This window comes from Marmota flaviventris, chromosome 2 (genome assembly GCF_047511675.1).
Source record: "Marmota flaviventris isolate mMarFla1 chromosome 2, mMarFla1.hap1, whole genome shotgun sequence".
Taxonomy (NCBI): domain Eukaryota; kingdom Metazoa; phylum Chordata; class Mammalia; order Rodentia; family Sciuridae; genus Marmota; species Marmota flaviventris.
Genome location: NC_092499.1, coordinates 6,543,502 through 6,561,122, shown reverse-complemented (window position 1 = coordinate 6,561,122; position 17,621 = coordinate 6,543,502). Strand labels below are relative to the sequence as shown.

Sequence of the window (17,621 nt, the reverse complement as noted above, 5' to 3'; positions counted from 1 at the left end):
TGTGAAAACAAGCACTGGGTTTAATTTAGGGCACAAGAATCCAGAGAAGTCAGCTCCGTGAGGATCATGGGCCCGGGGCATTGAGCCCTTGCCCATTGAGCCCAAAAAGGTCCACTGAGAGTCCCTGTGCAGACCAGGACGCAGCCTGGGCCCACTGTTGACAGGCATGGCTGCTGATGGCAACTCCCAGGGCTCTGGGGACAAAAGCCAGAATCAATGCAGCCAAACCCGTCTGGGGCACTGCCCATGGGCATGGGGGAAGCAGCAGCCAGCCGAGCAGTGTGGGCAGGGTCAGGTCGCAGGCTCCCTGGCAGGGCTCATAGGCGGTCCTCTGCCAGCTTGCACACCCGCTTCACCCTGGCATAGGGCCCCAGGGAGTCCTCGAACACAAAATCCCAGAGCACCTTCACCCACGAGTGGTGCTGCGGCAGGTGGTCGTAGTACTCGGGCGCAATCTTCCGCACCTGTAGAGAGGGCAGGGGTCAGGGGCCAGCCCCGGCCACCCACGCAAGCACACGTGCACACGCACACCAGCGTCTCCCAGGGTGCTGGAGTCCGACTGGCCTCCAAGCTCAGCCCACGTGGCACAGGAGCCCTGCCTGGCCCACAGCAGGCACCCCTCCATGGCTGCTCTGTGACTCTTGGGTCCTGATTCTGGCTCTGCCCAGGCAGGCACTGCCCTCTGGGAGCCTGTGCCTCCCCCTCTGTAAAATGGGGACAGTGAACAAGGGCACCTGCTCAGGGGCTGTGGAGGTTGTAAGTGAGCCAGGGTCCATGCACAGCCCAGCCACCGCCTCCCGGCTGCACTCGCAAGAGCCTTCTCACGCACAGAGGCCCCGGGTACACACACAGCCTCACGCTCAGGCCCCACCTGCTGCCCGCTGGGTCACCTCAGTTCTTTCTGACCAGACAGATGCTATCAAAGCACCAGCCAGAGCCGGCCGAGCTGGGGAACAACGAGGACTCCTCCCCCACTTCTGCCCTTCCTCCTTTCTCGCTCGAAATTCTCCAACTCCGGGCCCAGGGCTCCAGGGAGAGGCCACCAAAGGTTTCCCCTCCCTACAGCCGAGCCACACCCCTTAGGTTGCAAAGCACAAGGCCCACCCTGTCCTGACTGGCCAGCTCTGGGCCAGGAGGGCCCCTGTCAAAGCCATGACAAGACATGAGCAGGGACAGGGAGTCAGGAGACAGGAAGCACAGAGCCTCCCGTGGAGAATTGCTAACACAGCTGCCTTGTGCAGAAGAGAAATATGAAGCACAGAGAGGGTGAGTGACTTGCCCAGAGACACAGTGCATGAATGTCACAATAGGGTGCAAGCCTCCTCTCATTGAACCAAGCCCCTAACTGTAACACTCCTGAGACTCCACCCTCCCTGGATTTGCCCCCTTACTCTCCAGCCTGGCACTTGCGTGTGTCTTGTGACCTTTCCATTGCCCTGGAGACCACAAATGAGAGTGACCATCTCCTGAGCAGCATAGAAAGGATAAAGCACCTGGGTTTGGCCCAGGGCCTCTCGGGGCCCCCTCCTCACATGTCTGTCCGGCCCTTGCCCCCCAGCCCCGCCTGGGCCCAGCACCTACCAGGGGCAGGTTGCAGCCCGGGATGCTGGGGAAGTCGTGGTGCTCCATGTGGTAGCCCACGTTGAAGGTGATCCAGTTGAGGGGCCCGTAGTAGGAGTAGGTCTCGTGGCCCTTGAGGAACATGTAGTGCTCGGCCACGAAGTGGCCCGAGATGGGGTGCAGGCCCAGGCCCAGCAGGGAGCTGGCCAGAAGGTAGGCTACAGGCTTGATGCCCCAAAGGGCAAAGATGGCGGCGTCGACCAGCAGCTGCACCAGGGTGTTGAGCACCTCCATGCGGGTCACGGCCTTGGGGTTGACACAGAGCGGCCGCAGCGAGTAGAAGAAGGGCTGCAGCACCAGCCACAGCAGCTTGCGGGCCGGCGTGCAGAAGAGCCAGCCCTCCAGGCGCGTGGGGATGTCCACATCCAGCCCATCGCCACCCAGGTAGCGGTGGTGGTCCACGTGGTACTTCTTGAAGGAGGCCGCGTAGGGCACGCCCACGGGCAGGTTGGCGAAGATGGCGAACCAGCGGTTGTGGGCAGGGCGGCCGGTGCCGAAGGCAGTGTTGTGGGAGATGTCGTGGATGGCCAGCGTCAGGGAGTGGTTCACGCAGCCGCCAAAGGCGTAGGCCCAGAAGAAGAGCCAGCGCCAGGCCAGCCCCTGCACCAGCCAGCAGGCCAGCAGCTGCAGCAGCACCAGCCCTGTCACCGTCCACTTGATATGTGGGTCTGGCCGCATCAGGTCCTTGATGGCCGGGTACTTGGCTGCAGTGAGACAGGGAGAGCAGGCGGCTCGGTGAGAGAGCTCGGGCCGGCTCCACCCTCCCTGTGCTCTTCCAGCACCTTCCATCCGGCCATGCCCCTCCCTCTCTCCTTCCACCCATCTAGCAGCCCACGCCCTCAAGGATGCCTAGGAGGGAAGGGCCACCCTGGCACCCAGGAGTACCCAGCCTGAGGGGACGCAGAAGCAAGGGACCTGCCACCCCTCCCCTGGGGGTCTGGGGAATTTGCCACCAGCCTAAATACAGGGCAGGGGTCACCACGGTCCCAGAAATGCCAGAAATCAGAGCCACGGCAGAGCCAGGAGCCACCTGCCCCGAGAGCCCCTGCTAAACACGCACCTCTGTGCTGTGGCTGCGGGGCCAAGACACAGCACAGCAGAAGGACGACATGGACTGGTCATCCCCAAACTCATCAGGCCCCTGGGGGTGGCCACGGGAGGGGAACTGCAGGACTCCTGCTTGGTCTTGAAACAGACCGGATTTGGACACCCTCTGAATTAAGAGGAACTTCCGCTGTGACCCCTGCCCCCAAACCCTGACAGGGGCCAAGCTGGGAGGGAAGACGGCAGATGGCCCGCCCGGCCTAGCCGGGCCGACCGAATCTGCGCGTGTCCGCTTCCTGCCTTCCCCTCGCTGGCCTGCAGCTGCCTCCTAGGCTTTGAAAGTCCTGCTGCCCTTAGGAGTTTCAGAGACGGAGCTTTTGAAACAATCAAGTTTCTTCCATCTTCTTCAAAGCTGGCTTTGATTAAAACCTATTTTTCTATCAATTTGACTCCAAATATTTCTGGAGCCAGGAGCAGAGCAGCTAGCCCCTTCCCTGGGCGGGCGGATCCACCCGATAACAGCCCCGAGATCTTAAAACAAACAAGAACTGCAGGAAATATGATAAAGGGTTGAAGGCATGTGTTTGGGGCCTTAGGTGCTTATTAGAGATCTTTTGTACTTTTCTGTATTTTGTTTTACAGAAAAGAAACAATGTGAGTGGGAGGAGGCCACCCAGGCCAGGAGCGGCAGCCCTGCAGGACCGGGAAGGTGGGTGCCCGGTCCCCGGGGCAGGACAGCTCTGCCTTCTGGAGACCTCTGCGGCTGCTCAGCTGGAGGAGCCAAGGTTCAAGGCAGACTGCAGGAGCTGGGTGCAGGGCTGGGGTTCATCACGTACTCAGGGGGACAGGCATCCAGGCCTGCTCTGTCCCCTGTCCCCTGGGCAGGAGCAGACAGGCCCTCAGAGATGGAGCCCGTCCTGTCATGCAGATGGGGAAGCCAAGCGCAGCAGGGCCTTGGGTCAGTTAGTACTGGTCCTCAGGGTCCCCAGAGTCTCCCACATTGACCCCCAACCTAATGAGCAGCCAGCAGCCTGGGCTCACCCTCCTCAGCGCTGGCCTGTGGAGAGGGTCTCCCAGGGCCGCCCCAGGGGCTGGGGACCCAGAAGTGGAACCCCCCAGGCCAAGGAGGGCTCCTGCCTCAGCTCCTTCTGTATCCCAGAGTGTCACTCCCCTTTGGCACCCAGAATGGGAGGATGTGACGCAGAGCAGAGCCCCCTCAGGGCCCCCTCAGGGCCCCATAGCCAAGGCCCTCCTTCCCTCAGCCTAAGAGACAGGGATGTGGCCCGGTTACACGTGAGGAGATCTGGCTCAGGACGATGCCAGGACTCTGCCTGTATCTGAGGGCCTGACCCTGGCCTCCAGACCCCAAGAAGATGCACGGGGCGCTCTGACTCTAGTTGCTAGCCATTCACGCCTCTCCAGCAAGTCAGAGAGTCACAGCGTGGTCACGTGGGCCCAGCCAGGGATGACCCGGGCGGGGAACCCCTGCCCGAGCTGCTGGGCCCAGAAAGCTGCTGGCCTTGACCTTCTGGGAGGTGCGTGTGTTCCCGCTCCTCCCGGTTCAGATGCAGGCTAGCCCAGGCGCGAACCCCAGCTCCACCTGCGGGTTTAAAATTCAGAACATAAAAGTCAGGACTGAGACTCGACGACAAAACTACAACCCGATCTAAGGTGGACGAGGGATAGGAGCAGATATTTCTTCTCCAAAGAAGATACACAACTGACCGCCGAGCACACGGGAAGGGGGCCTGTGAGCACAGCAGTCATGGGAAGTGCAGCTTCTCGGTGACTGACCACCTCCGGCCAGCAAGGGTGGCTAGAGCCAAAGAAGGGAAGCAAGTGAAGACGCGAGGAGCCGCAGCCCCTGGCAGCCCTGCGGGTGGGCATGGTGAGGAGAGGGGCCTGGCCGGTCCCTGAGATGGCAGACGGGTCATGACCACCTGGTCCTCCTCGCTTAAGCATGTGCCCGGAACTGGAGATGAGGGTCCAACCAGGTGCCATGGCCTGCTCACAGGAACCTGCGTGTCCAGCCGGGGAAGACCGCGCAGAAAATGTGTTGGTCGTACACAGAACGGTGTTTGCCATTTTTTTTTTTTTAAGTGAAGGAATATCATAGCAGTCACCGGCCCCAGCACGGGTGGACCTCGGGGACCAGACACCAGAAGAATGTTGTCTGACGTCACTAGGAGGAAATACCCAAGGGACGCATCGAGGGTGGGAAAGTGCAGCGGACGTCACCCGGGGTGCCCGCTGGGGCTGGGTTTCTGTTTGGGGTGACAACAAAGTTTCAGAAACAACAGTGATGGCTGCACAACACTGTGGATGTCACTAAGGCCACCAAGCCTCACACTTAAAAACAGTTGAAGTGGCACCTCGTGTGGGTCATATATTTTACCATGGTAACAAAAAGTTAAAAAAGTCCCAGCTTCCTTGGGCTGGGGATGTGGCTCAAGCGGTAACGCGCTCGCCTGGCATGTGCGGGGCACTGGGCTCGATCCTCAGCACCACATACATACAAATAAAATAAAGATGCTGTGTCCGCTGAGAACTAAAAAATAAAGATTAAAAAATTATCTCTCTCTCTCTCTCTCTCTCTCTTAAAAAAAAAAATCAAAAGTCTCAGCTTCCCACATGTGACCTTTGTCTGAGCTCCCTGGGAGGATCCCAAAACACTGTCCCCGGAGCCTTGCCAGCTCACAGGGTGGACATGGGGACAAAGCTCAGGGCAGCTGACAGAACGCCACCTGAGAGGCTCACACAGCGTGTTTCTGGGACAGGAAGGTGTTGGGGACATGGTCATGGACTCCCAGGGGTGACGGTGTGCCCGCTCGGCCCTGCCCGCTTGGCGTCACCCTGGCAATTGTTGCGTGTGTGGGATGAGGGGAGAGCTGCCCGGCTCTGTGCTGCCCCAGAAGCCCCCGAGGAAGCCTGCAGGGCAAGGCCAAGGCCTCTGTCCTCCGCAGGGAGGGGGAGAATAACAGACCCCCAAAGATGCCACATCCTAAGCCCGTCATCTGTGACTGCACTCGGTTACACAGCAAGGGCGGGTGGGCACACGGGCTTCTAATCGGGGAACCTGAAATGGGGATTCCTGGATCAAGCTGGGGGCCATGGCCGTCACGAGGGCCCCGGGGAGTACAGGAGGGAGGCAGGGGCGGAGGTCTCTGTGCTGCGACACAGGACAGACTGGTCCTGCCACAGCTGCTTTGGGACACCAAGGAAGGAAGGGGCGTGCAGAGGAACGTGGGCGACTCCAGAAGCTGGGAGACAGGAAATGGATCCCCCAGCCTCCCAAAGGGACGCAGCCCTGCTGACACCGGTTCCCGCCCAGCCAGGACCCGTGAGACTTGCTGCTGCCCCAAGTCGTGGGACCTTGTTCCCCCAGCTGCAGGAAACTGACGCGCACCCATGGCAGCCCAGCCCCTGCGCAGCCCTGGGATGGAGTGGGAGGGCTTGGCCAGCCCTGCCAGAGCCTCGCTGCCCACCGCCCGGCCAGGGACGGGCCTCCAGGGCACCTCCCAGCTTTGACCCGCCCGTCCCGCAAGGGCAGAGCTCAGATGTGAAAGCTGGAAGGACACGGGCCTAGGGGACAGGTGGGCCACACACTAGCCTTCCACTTGGAGGTGGGGACAGGGCCTGCTGCTCCACAGGGCGGCGGGTGGGACAGGGGCAGGGGCAGCCTCATCCCACCTTCTTCTGACCCAACAGGGCCAGGGTCAGCAGCGACACTCCGGGCCCGGCTGTGCTGCAGTGTGGTTGGGAAAATGGGTGCTTCTAGGGGCAACCAAGGGGCTGGGGGTCCACCAGCCACAGCCAGGCAAGAGGGGGTCTTTGTGACAGGCAGGGAAGAAGGAGGTACCATCCTCTCTTCAGGACCTGGAAGGCACCGCACAGCCCTGAGCCTGTGCACCCCAGGAGTCAGGCTGGGCTCCACCCGCCTGCCTCTCACCAGGGTCCTCCGGGCACCAGCCTCGCTCTACAGGGTCCTCAGAATAGCAGCAGGTCCCCCACCTGCCCAGACCCTGCAGGGGATTCACCAGCTCAAGGCCCTCGGCTTCCACAGAGCAGGTGGCCCCTACTTCCCCTTGGAAGGACGCCAAGTCTTAGAGCGAGAGGGTGGGGCCTGCCACACCTGCACCAGGTGAGCCACAGGCAGGTGAGCTGTGGGGCCGCAGGGCCTGGGTCACCTGGTTCTTGGATCCAGGCCAGACCAACAATACTCTGCTCCTCAGAGGCAAGGGCAACAACAGAGCCCAGAAGCCAGGACCTTGGCCAGTGGGCCCCAGTTTACCTGTCTGTTGAACAGAGATCACATGCTCTCCTGTGGGATGGGTTGGAAGCAAGTGAGAACACACTTGGGGTTCCCCAACCCAGGCCAGCTTCAGGGAGCCTGGTGCCCCATCCTCCTCTTCCCAACGGTTCCAAAGGACCCAAGCCCTCTCTCCTCAGGGACCCACAGCAACTGAAGAGGACAGCAGAACCCGGGCCTGCCTGGCCGCCCTGAGGCTGCCCCTTACACCCCCAGGGTCCGTAGAACCGCAGTGCCAGGACTGGGAGGAGCACACCCCTGAAACCTCCTCTCAGCGGACGCTGGGCAGTTCCCAGCCTGGCCAGGCACAGGCACGTCCAGCAGGAGTCCTCACTCAGGCAAGACCCCAACAGGGGCCTGGGGAGCCTCCCAGTGCCCAGTTCCTGAGCGTGGTCTTGGAGCAGTGTTTGCCCCTGCTCCCCAGGCCTGCTCCAGCAAGAGCAGACCCAAGCCTCCAGGCCACAGGGTGCCACAGGGTGCCTCAGGGTGCCATAGTGCCACAGGGCCAACCATCCTACTGGAGGCAACTAAAGACTGAGGGTCTGGATGCTGGGCATCATGAGGGTGTGAGCCCTGAGGAGGGCACAGACACCATGAGCCCCAGGGACCTCAAACGCCTGAGGGCACTTTCTGGACCCCAGTGCTGGGGGGGAGTACTGGCCGGCCCAGAAACTCCAGGAAGGCCTGCAGCGGGCCGGGGACCACCCACCGTGCGCCTCCTAGGGCTTCCAGAACCAGGAGGCCTCAGAGAACAGTCCCCAGAAGCTGCCAAGCCACCAGTTTCAGGAGACAGCAAAAGCAGGGGGTCTCACCAGGCAGAAAGACCTCACCGAGCCTCCAGAGGGGACCCCAGGAAGGGCCCACCTGAGGAGCAAGGCTACACCCTGGGCCTTCCCCAATTCCTGGAGACACGGTCAAGGCCCTAAGAAATTCGGCCCTTGCTCGCAGAAACCTGCAACACCCACCGCTGCCAATTCTAGAGGTTCTAGGCCCTGGGGAGGGGGGGGCCTGAGGGTCACCCCACCCTGGGGAACATGCAGGCTCGGAGTGCAGAGGAGGCCATGTTGGGGTCGGTGGGGGGCCGGCAGGATCTGATAGTAAATGAATCCATGCAGATGTCCAGTCTCAGGGGTCAGAGAGGACAAGAAGCCAGGACAAGCGCCCACGAGACTGGGAAGGATCACTGGGGTCTCTGCAGGAGCCTGAGGCCAGAGGTAGAGAACTGAGGCCGTGAGGGCTGAACACGGGGGAGTGGGCAGGGGACAGGGAGGGCTGGCCACAGGCACCAGGACACAACTGGCTGGTGTCGTGGAGGTGTGCAGGATGCTGGCTTGACGGGAGATGCCTCTTCTGGGTGTTCCAGGGAGGGGACCCAGGGAAAGTGGGGGGCCTGGGAGGGCCCCGGGGCCTCAGGCTCCATCTCATCCCAGCCACAGTGAGGTGGGACGCCCAAGGAGGGGAGGGACGCACTCACCACAGCCCCTCAGGAATTGCGGGCCAGCGGGCAATGTCCTCTGTGGTGGTGCTCCCCGGACCTCAGGGGGGACCCTGCCCACGGAGGCCTCCTCCCCAGCCTAGATGGAGCTAATAAGTGCCCCGAGGCACTGTGCAGCCTACAGCCCAGTGTGGACGGTCACCTGGAACCAAAGACAAAGAGACCCACACAAGTGGCTTCCCCACTGAGGGGCCCAACAGCAGCTGATCATGACTACAGCAATTTCTAGCAGTCTCCCTGTCTAAGCAAGACAGAGAGCGGAGGGCTCTGAAGTCCAGGAAGGCTCAAGGAAGGGCCCAAGAGGGCACAGTAAGGCTTGCCGAGCCAGGACCCGAGCTCAGGACCGGCACTCCAGGCCTGTATGGTGCCGAGCCAGGCCCACACCGGCTGGGACCCCGTCAGCACATCCCTGGTGTCTGACGTCCCATTCAGGCTTCACCACCCTGCCCGGGACATGAACACCCCTCCCCATCGTAGAGAAGGGGCAGCAACCTGCCCGATTTCCATGGGCCCTTCCAGAGGGGTGGGAGTGTGCTGCTCTGCCTCAGGTCCCAAGGGGGCACCCAGGGACTGCTGTGTGACCCGCAAGCCCCAGCCCTCTCTGGGCCTGCCTCATCACTCTCCATCTCCAGGGCTGTGACGCATGGGGGAGCAGGTCCACGAGGGCACATGGACCCTGGGGTGAGACGAGGGAGGACAGAGCCGATGCTGTGGTGCTGGGAGCCGGGCTCCCTCACAGCCACCTACTTGCTCATGTCAGCAGACCCCTCATGGGACAGCAGCAGAGCATCTGGTGGGCCTGCTGGCACACAGGGAGGACGGCCTGATGCCAAGAGCACACCCCACAGGACCGTCCATGACCCTCTAGCTCTGATGGAACCTTGGTCTTGTCCAGAAACTCTCCTAACAATTCTGCTTTGCCATCCAGGTGGGGGTATGGCTGGGTCAGCCGCTGGGCAAGGAAAGTGCTCTGCTTTGCGCTGCACTGGTGGCAGAGAGGGGGCCCCAGGCCCTGCACTAGACTCCTCTGCAGCCACAGGCCATTCCACCCTCTCCCTGCTGACTTCTCGCTCATGTCCAGCGGGGCTCCCAGGAGTAGGGGGCGTTTCTCATCACTGCCACTCCTCGACCCCTCCACGTCCCCAGGCCCTGGCATGGGCACCATCTGGGACTGGATGCTCCTACCACTTTCCCCAGGAAGCCAGATATCATCACAGACAGTCACTCACTGGCCACAGTGTCCTTGTCTCTGCCTGTCATCATGCTGCCCACACCCTGCTTCCCCACCAGCAGCTGGCACCAAGCTGCTCGGCGTTGACTGTGCCACCTGGTGGCCGCAGCAGGAGATGCTGAGACAACCTCCTGGCCCTACCCGGCCCTCTCCCTCCTGCAGTTGAGTAACTTGACCTCTGAGCAGCCTCTTCTCTCAAAGGTGCCTCTTAATTCCCTCCTTCCTCAACAACTTCCTTGGGTCTGGCCTAATGCTCTGAGACGGTCCTCCCACAGTGTCAACCTCTCCCGCCTGCCTTTGAGCCAAAAGACAAGCCCAGCCCTGTCCGGTCAGTGCAGGAGGCTCTCTGGGGACCCAGATCCACAGAGAAAATGAGGAAAGTGGTCCAAAGTACCTTCAGGAGCACCTTACCCTGCCTCCTCACTGGCCACTTGCTAAACCTGCTTTTCATCCCAGTGACAAATATGTGACAAAGGTCTGATCATCCGGCTGATGATGGAGATGGGAGGGATGTGACAAGGAGATGAGGGCTCAGCTCGTGAGGGGCACATAGTGTGTCCCAGCCAGGAGCGCCTGCACAGGGACACGCGGTGTGCTGGGTGCTGCAGCTGACGCCTCCCCCTGGAGAATTCAGGCAGCAGGGGTGGGACTGGCCTGAGGTCACAGAAGGTCCTGATGGTGGTGAAACGTCACAGTAGGTTACGTAACTTTCTCAAAACCACCGACCGTGCCTTTAAATGAGTGGGTGGTGAGGTATGTTCATTATCCCTCAGTAAAGCTGTTAAAAATTAAAGAAGGAACATGGGGCCGAGATAAGCCAGGCGGAAACAGAGCACATGCGGGGACAGAGGCCAGAAGGAAGGAGACAAAGAGGCACATGGCTGCCAGCTGCAGGGAGGCAGGCACAGCAGCCAGAGGAGGGCCGTGGCCTCCTGTCACACAGAGGCTCAGGCCGGCCCGGCCACAGCAGCCAGGCCCGGCTGCAGGTGCCGGGTGAGAGTCCTGCCCCCGTGCCTAACAGGGGGACCACCTCAGGCAAGTGACTTCCCTTTGCGGGCTCCTGAGATTCACAAACACTCCAAGTGTGCATGAGACAAAGAAGATCAAGACAAAGGAGAAGAGAATCACCCCACGTGAAAAGGCAAAGGGCAGACAAGCCGTGGTGGGAATGGTCGTGGCCACAGACACACAAAATCCGCGAGGGGACTCTCACCGCGGTGTGAGGGGACTTGGAGGTGGGGCTGGGGGAGGCAATGAGGTCACAGGGTGGAGCCTGATGCATGGGATCCACGCCCTGATGACAGAGATCCCACGGACTTCTGCAGCCCTCCGTCACCTAGAACAAGGACAGGGTCCTTCAGCAGACACCAAGCCACCACCACTGGTGGGAGGGAAACCCGGGTGGCGATTCGGGTGGCATGGGGCTGGAGAGAGCAAAGGCTGTGTGAAGTGGCCTCTTATCTCATGGTGTCACTCAAGCCCTGAGGAGCCCTGTGGGCCAGGCACCTTGGAGGAAGCCTCAGAATTGAGTGAGGAAGTAAGGTCCCCAAGGCAACTGTCCCATGGCCTAGTGGAGAACTGGGACAAAGGGAAAGGGCCAGGCATGCTGGGGAAGAGCAGGGAGAAGAAGCTTAAAGGGAGGGGCGGCAGGTGTGTGTGCGCATGTGTGTGCCCGTGTGTGCATTGTGCATGTGGTGTTTGTGCATGTGTGTGTGTGTGTGTGTGTGTGTTGTTAGAGTGTGTTTCTTTGCAAAGAACATTCAGGTTGAGACCCAGGTTGGCACAGGAATTCCCTAGAGGAAGAATAACGAACAGGAATTCTAGAAGGGCGGCAGCTGGGAGTGGCTCAGGAGCAGAACTCTCGGGAAGCCCTAGCTTCCATCCCAGCACTGCAACTGATGCCCAAGAACCTCAGCAGAGAGCAGTGGCACAGAAGCTGGGATTGGAAAGATGGCGGGGACTCCCCCTGAGCGGCAGAAGGGCAGGGGCCAGAGACAGGGGCGCTCAGTAGGCCAGAGGCTTTCACAGGGAGGGGCATCATCCGGCCACACAGGGCCCACAGTAGCCCTTGGGGACCTTCCACTTGGGCTGCTGGGGATCTGTGTCCTGGGGCCTCCCAGCCCAGGCAGGCTCACGGCCCCCCTTCCAGGACAGGGGCTTCTCTGCTCTGGTGTGCTGCTGGGAGCCACTACCCAGAGGAACTCAGGGCCTCAGAGTTGAGACCAGAGGAGGCCCTGTCACTGAAGCTGAGCCTCAGAGCCCCTCACAGGGCGACTCCTCCCTTCCTTCTGCCATCTCGGAGCCACCAGGCAGAGGGGGGTGAGACTCAGCAGCCCGCACCCCACCCGGGGAGGCCAGCCTCTCTGTGGCTCTGCTCCTGACTTCCCACCTGTTGCTGAGAGAACCCAGCCAGACCTTTCCCACAAGAATCCAACAATTGCCAAGAGTTCTACTTCCTGGTTTCCCTCTTCTGTTTGTCTTGGATTATTTGAATATTTTTTAACTGTGTGCAGTCTGCTTTGACAACCTTTTTTTTTTTTAATTACAAAGCTATTTGTTTGGGGGGGGGGAAGCCTCCTTTTTATTCCACCAGCCACGCCTGGCTTAGTTTCTAATGAAACCAGTCTTGCTGACTCTGTTCCCACCCGGGGCCTGGGAGATGTGATTCTTGGGTTTCCACGGAGGCTATTTTCTTAGGATGCTGTGCCCTAGGGAAGATGTCCCCGTCCCAGGCAGGAGCTGGGCATGGACTTTGGCCCCATTCACAGAGCACCTGGAGCAAACTCTTTATGATTTCCTAGGACCTGACTCTGAGATTAGGATCTTAATTGAATATCTGTTGACCTCTAAGAGCTTGGCACAGCCTACATCAGCCAGATGGACAGGACAAGACTCGGCCCGAGCAACCACCCAGCCTCTGTGGTCTCTGGGCTGTGTGGCCTGCACAAGTCACCTCCCTCCCTGATCCCCACTCTGCAGCCTCTTCTCAAAAGAGATGCTGCAGTTACACACAGGGTTCCTCCCAGGGCAGGAGCAGCACGGTGCAGGGAAGGCAGGCCCAGAAGGAAACCCACAGGCCTGTGTGCAAGATGGCAGTAACTCCATTCCACAGAAGTCCCCAGCCAAACACGTCTGGGATTACCTCACAGCACCTGCCAGCTCCAGGAAGAAGGTACCCCTGACCCTGCCCAAGTCTCAGCTTCCTCCTCTGTCCACTGACTCACCTGTGGCTGGTGAATGGGTCCTGGGATCCTTGCCAGGAGGTCACCTTCACAGCCAACTCTGGACTTCTCCCCCGCTCCCCAGAGACCAGAGCTTATGGGCGGCGGCCGTGAAAGGGAAACCTGAGGTCAGCCCTTGCCAGCCTGGGCCAGGGCCTAGGAGGCTGGCCAAGTGCTTCCTGAGGGAGGCAGAACTGAACCAAGCAGAACAAGGCCCAGCAAGAGAGCCAGGCAGAGCAGGGACAGGACACTCAAGCAGGGAAAGCCTGGGAGGGAGAGAGACAGCTCATTCCAAGTTCGCTAGCTCAGAACTGGACTGGCAAGAGGGCGGGCACCACGACTCCTGAAGGGAGACATGAGCAAATCTTCCTGGAGGGACAGCGGAGCCTGGGCCTGCCTTGTGAAGCCTCCCAAGCCTCCCAGAGCTCTTTGGCCATCCTCTGTAGAAAGCCTGGACTCCTTCTAGGGCCCATGGTTTATCTCTTTTGAAAGAGACCCTTCTGCACGTCCTATAGTCTCAGACACATCACTGGGCACCTTGCTCTCTGGGATCCCATTTCATCCTCACCCCCACTCCCCCACTCCGCCAGGCAGGAAGACTGTGCCCACTTGGCAGCCTGGGAGAGTGAGGTTACAGCGGAGGGGGTGGGTGCTTCAGGCCCTGGCTCCTCCCTTATGACCCGTGAGCACCCAGGGCCAGGACTCTGGCTGTCCAGAGCCTCCCGGCTTCTCCCCCTGGGCCAGGGGCCCAATAAGCCCTGTGAGAGGAAGCTGAGGGCAGCAGGGGAAGGCATGGAACCAAGATGCCAGCCCTGGGCGGTAGGTGGGGAGCCCTCCCAGCCGCCCAGGAAGTTGGAGCTTCAGGGGAGTCACCTGATGGTCTCACAGAAGGAGTTCCCAGCCCTGAGAACCCAGCGGCAGGGCTGCCAGTGTGGGCCTCCTGTGTTGAAGACTGGAGTCGTAGGATGAACATCTGCCGTCTTGAAGTGGGTCAGGAAGTTACCAAAGTGAGGACTGGCAAGAACACGGCCAATCGACCTAACTGAATTTACAATGAACAGAAGCTCTGTGCTAACCCACAAGATGAGCAGGAGGACACACCTGCCACATCTCAGACCCGGGGTTCCAGGGCCCTAGGAGAAAGGGCTCTACCCACATGCAAAAGACAAGCCCCAGGTTAAAGTGGCCAATTCAAATCTGAAAACAATCATCAAATACATACAAACTGTCCACGAAGAAACAATCTTGTACCACCATCTGGTGAAATATCAGAAAATTAAAAGGTGAGCCAAGTGTCGGCAAAGGTGTGGGGATCCATCAGTGAGAAGGAGCCCAGCTCGGGAGCACCTGGGTGGCAGGGTCACTTGCTTTCGGTTCAAAGGTGTTATGGGCATGAATGAGCCACACAATGGTGTCCACACAGGTAAAATGACCCCACAGGCTGGGCCCCGGTGGCGCACGCCTGTAATCCCAGCGGCTTAAGAGGCTGAGGCAGGAGGATTGCGAGTTCAAAACCAGCCTCAGCAATTTAGCAGAGGCTTAAGCAATTCAGTGACACCCTTTCTCTAAATAAAATGTTTAAAAGGGCTGGAGATGTGGCTTAGTGGTCGAGTGACCCTGGGTTCAATCCCCCCCCCTCCAAAAAAAGACCTCACAGCACCCTAGGCAGCCACCAGGTATTAAGCTACCTGATGGAACAGACGGGATTCTTTGGTAAAATCTTTGGGGTCCCCCACTGCGCCCACCAAAGAGACCGCATCTCTCGCTGCGCAGCTGCTTCCTTGCCCGCCCTCCGGTGTCCACGGTGGGCCTTCTCGCCAGCCGCAGGACCCTGGGCAACCGCACACAGCGGGTGCCCACCGGTTGCCGGGGAAAGACCGCGGCAGACTGCGCCGCTGGCCGTCCCCACGCTGCCCGCCCGAGGCTGAGCCGCGCTCCGCGGGAGACTCGAGTTCCCAGAGTCGCAGGCCGAGACCCCGCGGAGCCCGGTGGGGATGCACCTCCCCGGGGCGAGGATGCGGCAGTGCGGCTGGCCCCCGGCTCGCACGGGATCCCAGGCAGGCTCTCGGGCTGTCCCCACCCGCAGGCGCCCGCAACGCGCTCACCCAGCATCTCCTTGCGCCGCTGCGTGTGCGGCTGGTCGGTGTAGACCCACTCGAAGTCGCTGCGGCCCGCGCAGTTGCCCATCGTGCGCCCGGGAGCGCAGCGCACAGCTCCGGTCTGATCCACCTGCCCCGGCGCCCGCGCGGCGCCGGCCACTTCGGGCGGGGCCGCCGGAGGGGCGGGGCTCGCGGTGGCGGACCCGGGAGAGCAGCCCGGGTTCCTGCGGTGCCCGAGTGGCTCCGCACCTGGGCGGGCCGCGGTGGCTCTCGGAGTCTCAGTTTCTTTGGCCCGAAAATGGGGCTGTGCGTCCACCCTGGAGACTGCGGAGCGCACACGACCCACCAGCGTCCCTGGATCACTCCTGGTGGGTGACACCGGCTGCCGCCCGCGGGCCGCGTCGCCTCGGAGCGCACACTCATTCTCCCCGCCTCGCTTGCCCGAACTAGTAGTCAGGCTTTAAGGCTGAGCGCTGGTTCTGTCCTTGGCTCACACCTATTTGCGTTTGGGTCTCTGACTCCTGCCATCCCTGTCCACACAGAGGATCCTGTAATAGTGCCCGCGTGGCAGGGAAGAGGGGACTTGGGAGGAAAGGGCTCAAAAGCATGCAAGGGTGTCCACAAGCAGCTCAGGAAAGGGGGGCTGCGTGTGTCCTCCCCTACCCACCCCATCACACAATAACCTCCTGGAGGTGAATCAGACCACCCCAGCCTCAGGGAACTTGAAATCTCAATGGGACACAGATAGGGAAGTGATTCCAGGTGATGTGTACCATATCACAAGATAGGCCATGGAGTAGCTAGGATCTAGTAGAAGGAGCTTTTGCATTGGGCCTTGTAGGATGAGTAGGAGTTCAACAGTTAGAAAAGCAGAAAGTGATAGAGGGAACAGCAGATGCACAGGCTCACAAGCAGAGAAGAGCCAGACATTCTCCAGGTGAAGAGTCAGTTTTGGGGATGGGGAGACAGAGACCCTCATTTTTACCTTCTCAGGGATTCCTCTCCTCTCCTTCTGCTCCTTTGGAGCTTGGAGTGTGTACATGGCATACCTCAAGACTCAAGTCTGGCCTCTGCCAGGTTCTGTGCTCACAAGCAGCCAGAGCTACCACAAGGCAGTGATGACCAGCTTCCCTGCTCCTCAGAAGTCCAGCCCAGGAGTGCCGTCAGCTTGACAGGCCTCCCTCTGCCCAGAGCCAAAGGCAGTCCCAGCCTGAGCTAGGAAGGAGGACACAGGCATCCACCACAGCCCAGGTCAGCTAGGGAAGAGAGTGGGCACAGAGGCTGGATGCCCCAAACAACGGGTGGACCCTCAGCGCCCCTGGTCAGCCCCCCATACTACATATATGACAGGGGCACTGGTCCAGCTTGCACACCTCCAGAGACAGAAGGCTCCTTGTTCTGCAGGAAGTCTGCCCTATTCCCAGCCAGGAGGGCCTCAGAAGCTGTTCTACAGCTGCCACTTTACAGGTGGGGAAACTGAGGCCCAGAGATGAGAAAGGCCTTGCCTAAAGTGGGGGACTATGCTGCAAAGCTGGGCAGGACTGTGCTTCCGACTCCCAACTTCAAGAACTTCCCAAGCCAGAGCCTCCAGCCCACCCTGAACTTGAAGGTCTGCCCTGAGATGCCCCCAAGCCTGCCAGCTCTCAATCCCAGGATGGGAATCCAACAGCCACCCTGCTCTTACCCTGGGACAACACCTGTCCTGGGGAGGCTGACCCAATGCTCTCATTTTACAGAGGAGGAAATTGAAGCCCAAGAGGGGACAAGAGGGACACAGAAGTGAGACAAGGGGGTGGGATAAAAGTTCAAGGTAAGGAACCTACAATTCAGTGCCCTTGCCAAGGGATCCTCAAGTCCCCCAGGTCAGCAGGAACCATCACTATCGAGACTTGCCCCAGCTTGTCCCTGGTCTTAGGAATGAAAGAAAAGACATTCATTTGTAAGGCGCCGTCCTGAATAGGATCCTGGAAGGAAGAAAGACACTGGGTAAAAACTTAGACAATCTGAATAAAGGATGGACTTTCTTTCATTATAATGTCTCAGTATTTGGTTCATTAATTGTAACAAATGCAACATGCTATTCTAAGATCTTAAAATAAAGGAAATCGGATGTGGAGTATATGTAAATTTTCTACACAATCTTCACAGTTACTCTGTAAATCCAGAGTACGGAGTGGCAGTCATGCACAACTTGCATCCTGGAGGAGCCTCCTGCCGTCGAGGACCCCGTGCTCAGGTGCCGGTGGTGATGCAGACGTAAACAGACCTGCAGTTTACAGGTTTACTAAGTGCAGCAGGTACAATTAGGCACAGTGTGTCATGCTGGACGAGGATCATAAACCCCGGCTGCTAGTTTATGTTTTTACTCTGCCGTACTTTTTATTGTTGTTTTAGCGTGGGGGGGAGCCCTTGCTGGCCAGCCCTGGCTCGTAAACAGCACACAGAGCCTCTTGATGGTGCCATCTTCTTGGGCTCACCATGGCCTCGGGAGCAACAGGCTTCACTAAACACCACGCAGCTCTGCATGCTGGAGGCGAAACTCTGGGGGTTTGTGTTGGTGAGTCTGTCACATTCACACATGATGAAATCACCCCGTGACACA

At 59.8% G+C, this 17,621-nt stretch overlaps 1 protein-coding gene across 2 annotated transcripts; it reads right to left on the bottom strand.

The window, feature by feature from the left end:
* On the bottom strand, positions 1–15,164 carry Degs2 (delta 4-desaturase, sphingolipid 2). Of its 2 annotated transcripts, none has more exons than XM_027946717.2 (3): positions 15,026–15,164; positions 1,582–2,324; positions 1–464 (listed from the first exon to the last, which is right to left on the bottom strand). In XM_027946717.2, exons 1-3 carry the CDS (start codon positions 15,105–15,107, stop codon positions 318–320), a joined length of 972 nt encoding a protein of 323 aa, XP_027802518.1. In that variant the 5' UTR covers positions 15,108–15,164; the 3' UTR covers positions 1–317. The 2 variants fall into 2 exon arrangements, with proteins under 2 accessions (XP_027802518.1, XP_027802517.1); XM_027946716.2 differs by lacking the exon at positions 15,026–15,164 and adding an exon at positions 13,794–13,938.
* Positions 15,165–17,621: the final 2,457 nt, after the last annotated feature.

What these genes read in the sequence shown, in the direction of transcription:
- Degs2 (XM_027946716.2), bottom strand. Translation starts at nt 13,893, where the DNA reads ATGTTCATCCTACGACTCCAGTCTTCAACACAGGAGGCCCACACTGGC. An exon ending in TCCTTCTGTGAGACCATCAG is followed by an intron (nt 2,325 to 13,793) that starts GTGACTCCCCTG and finishes GTCTCACTGCAG; the next exon opens with CCAAGTACCCGGCCATCAAG. An exon ending in CGGGCTGCAACCTGCCCCTG is followed by an intron (nt 465 to 1,581) that starts GTAGGTGCTGGG and finishes CCCTCTCTACAG; the next exon opens with GTGCGGAAGATTGCGCCCGA.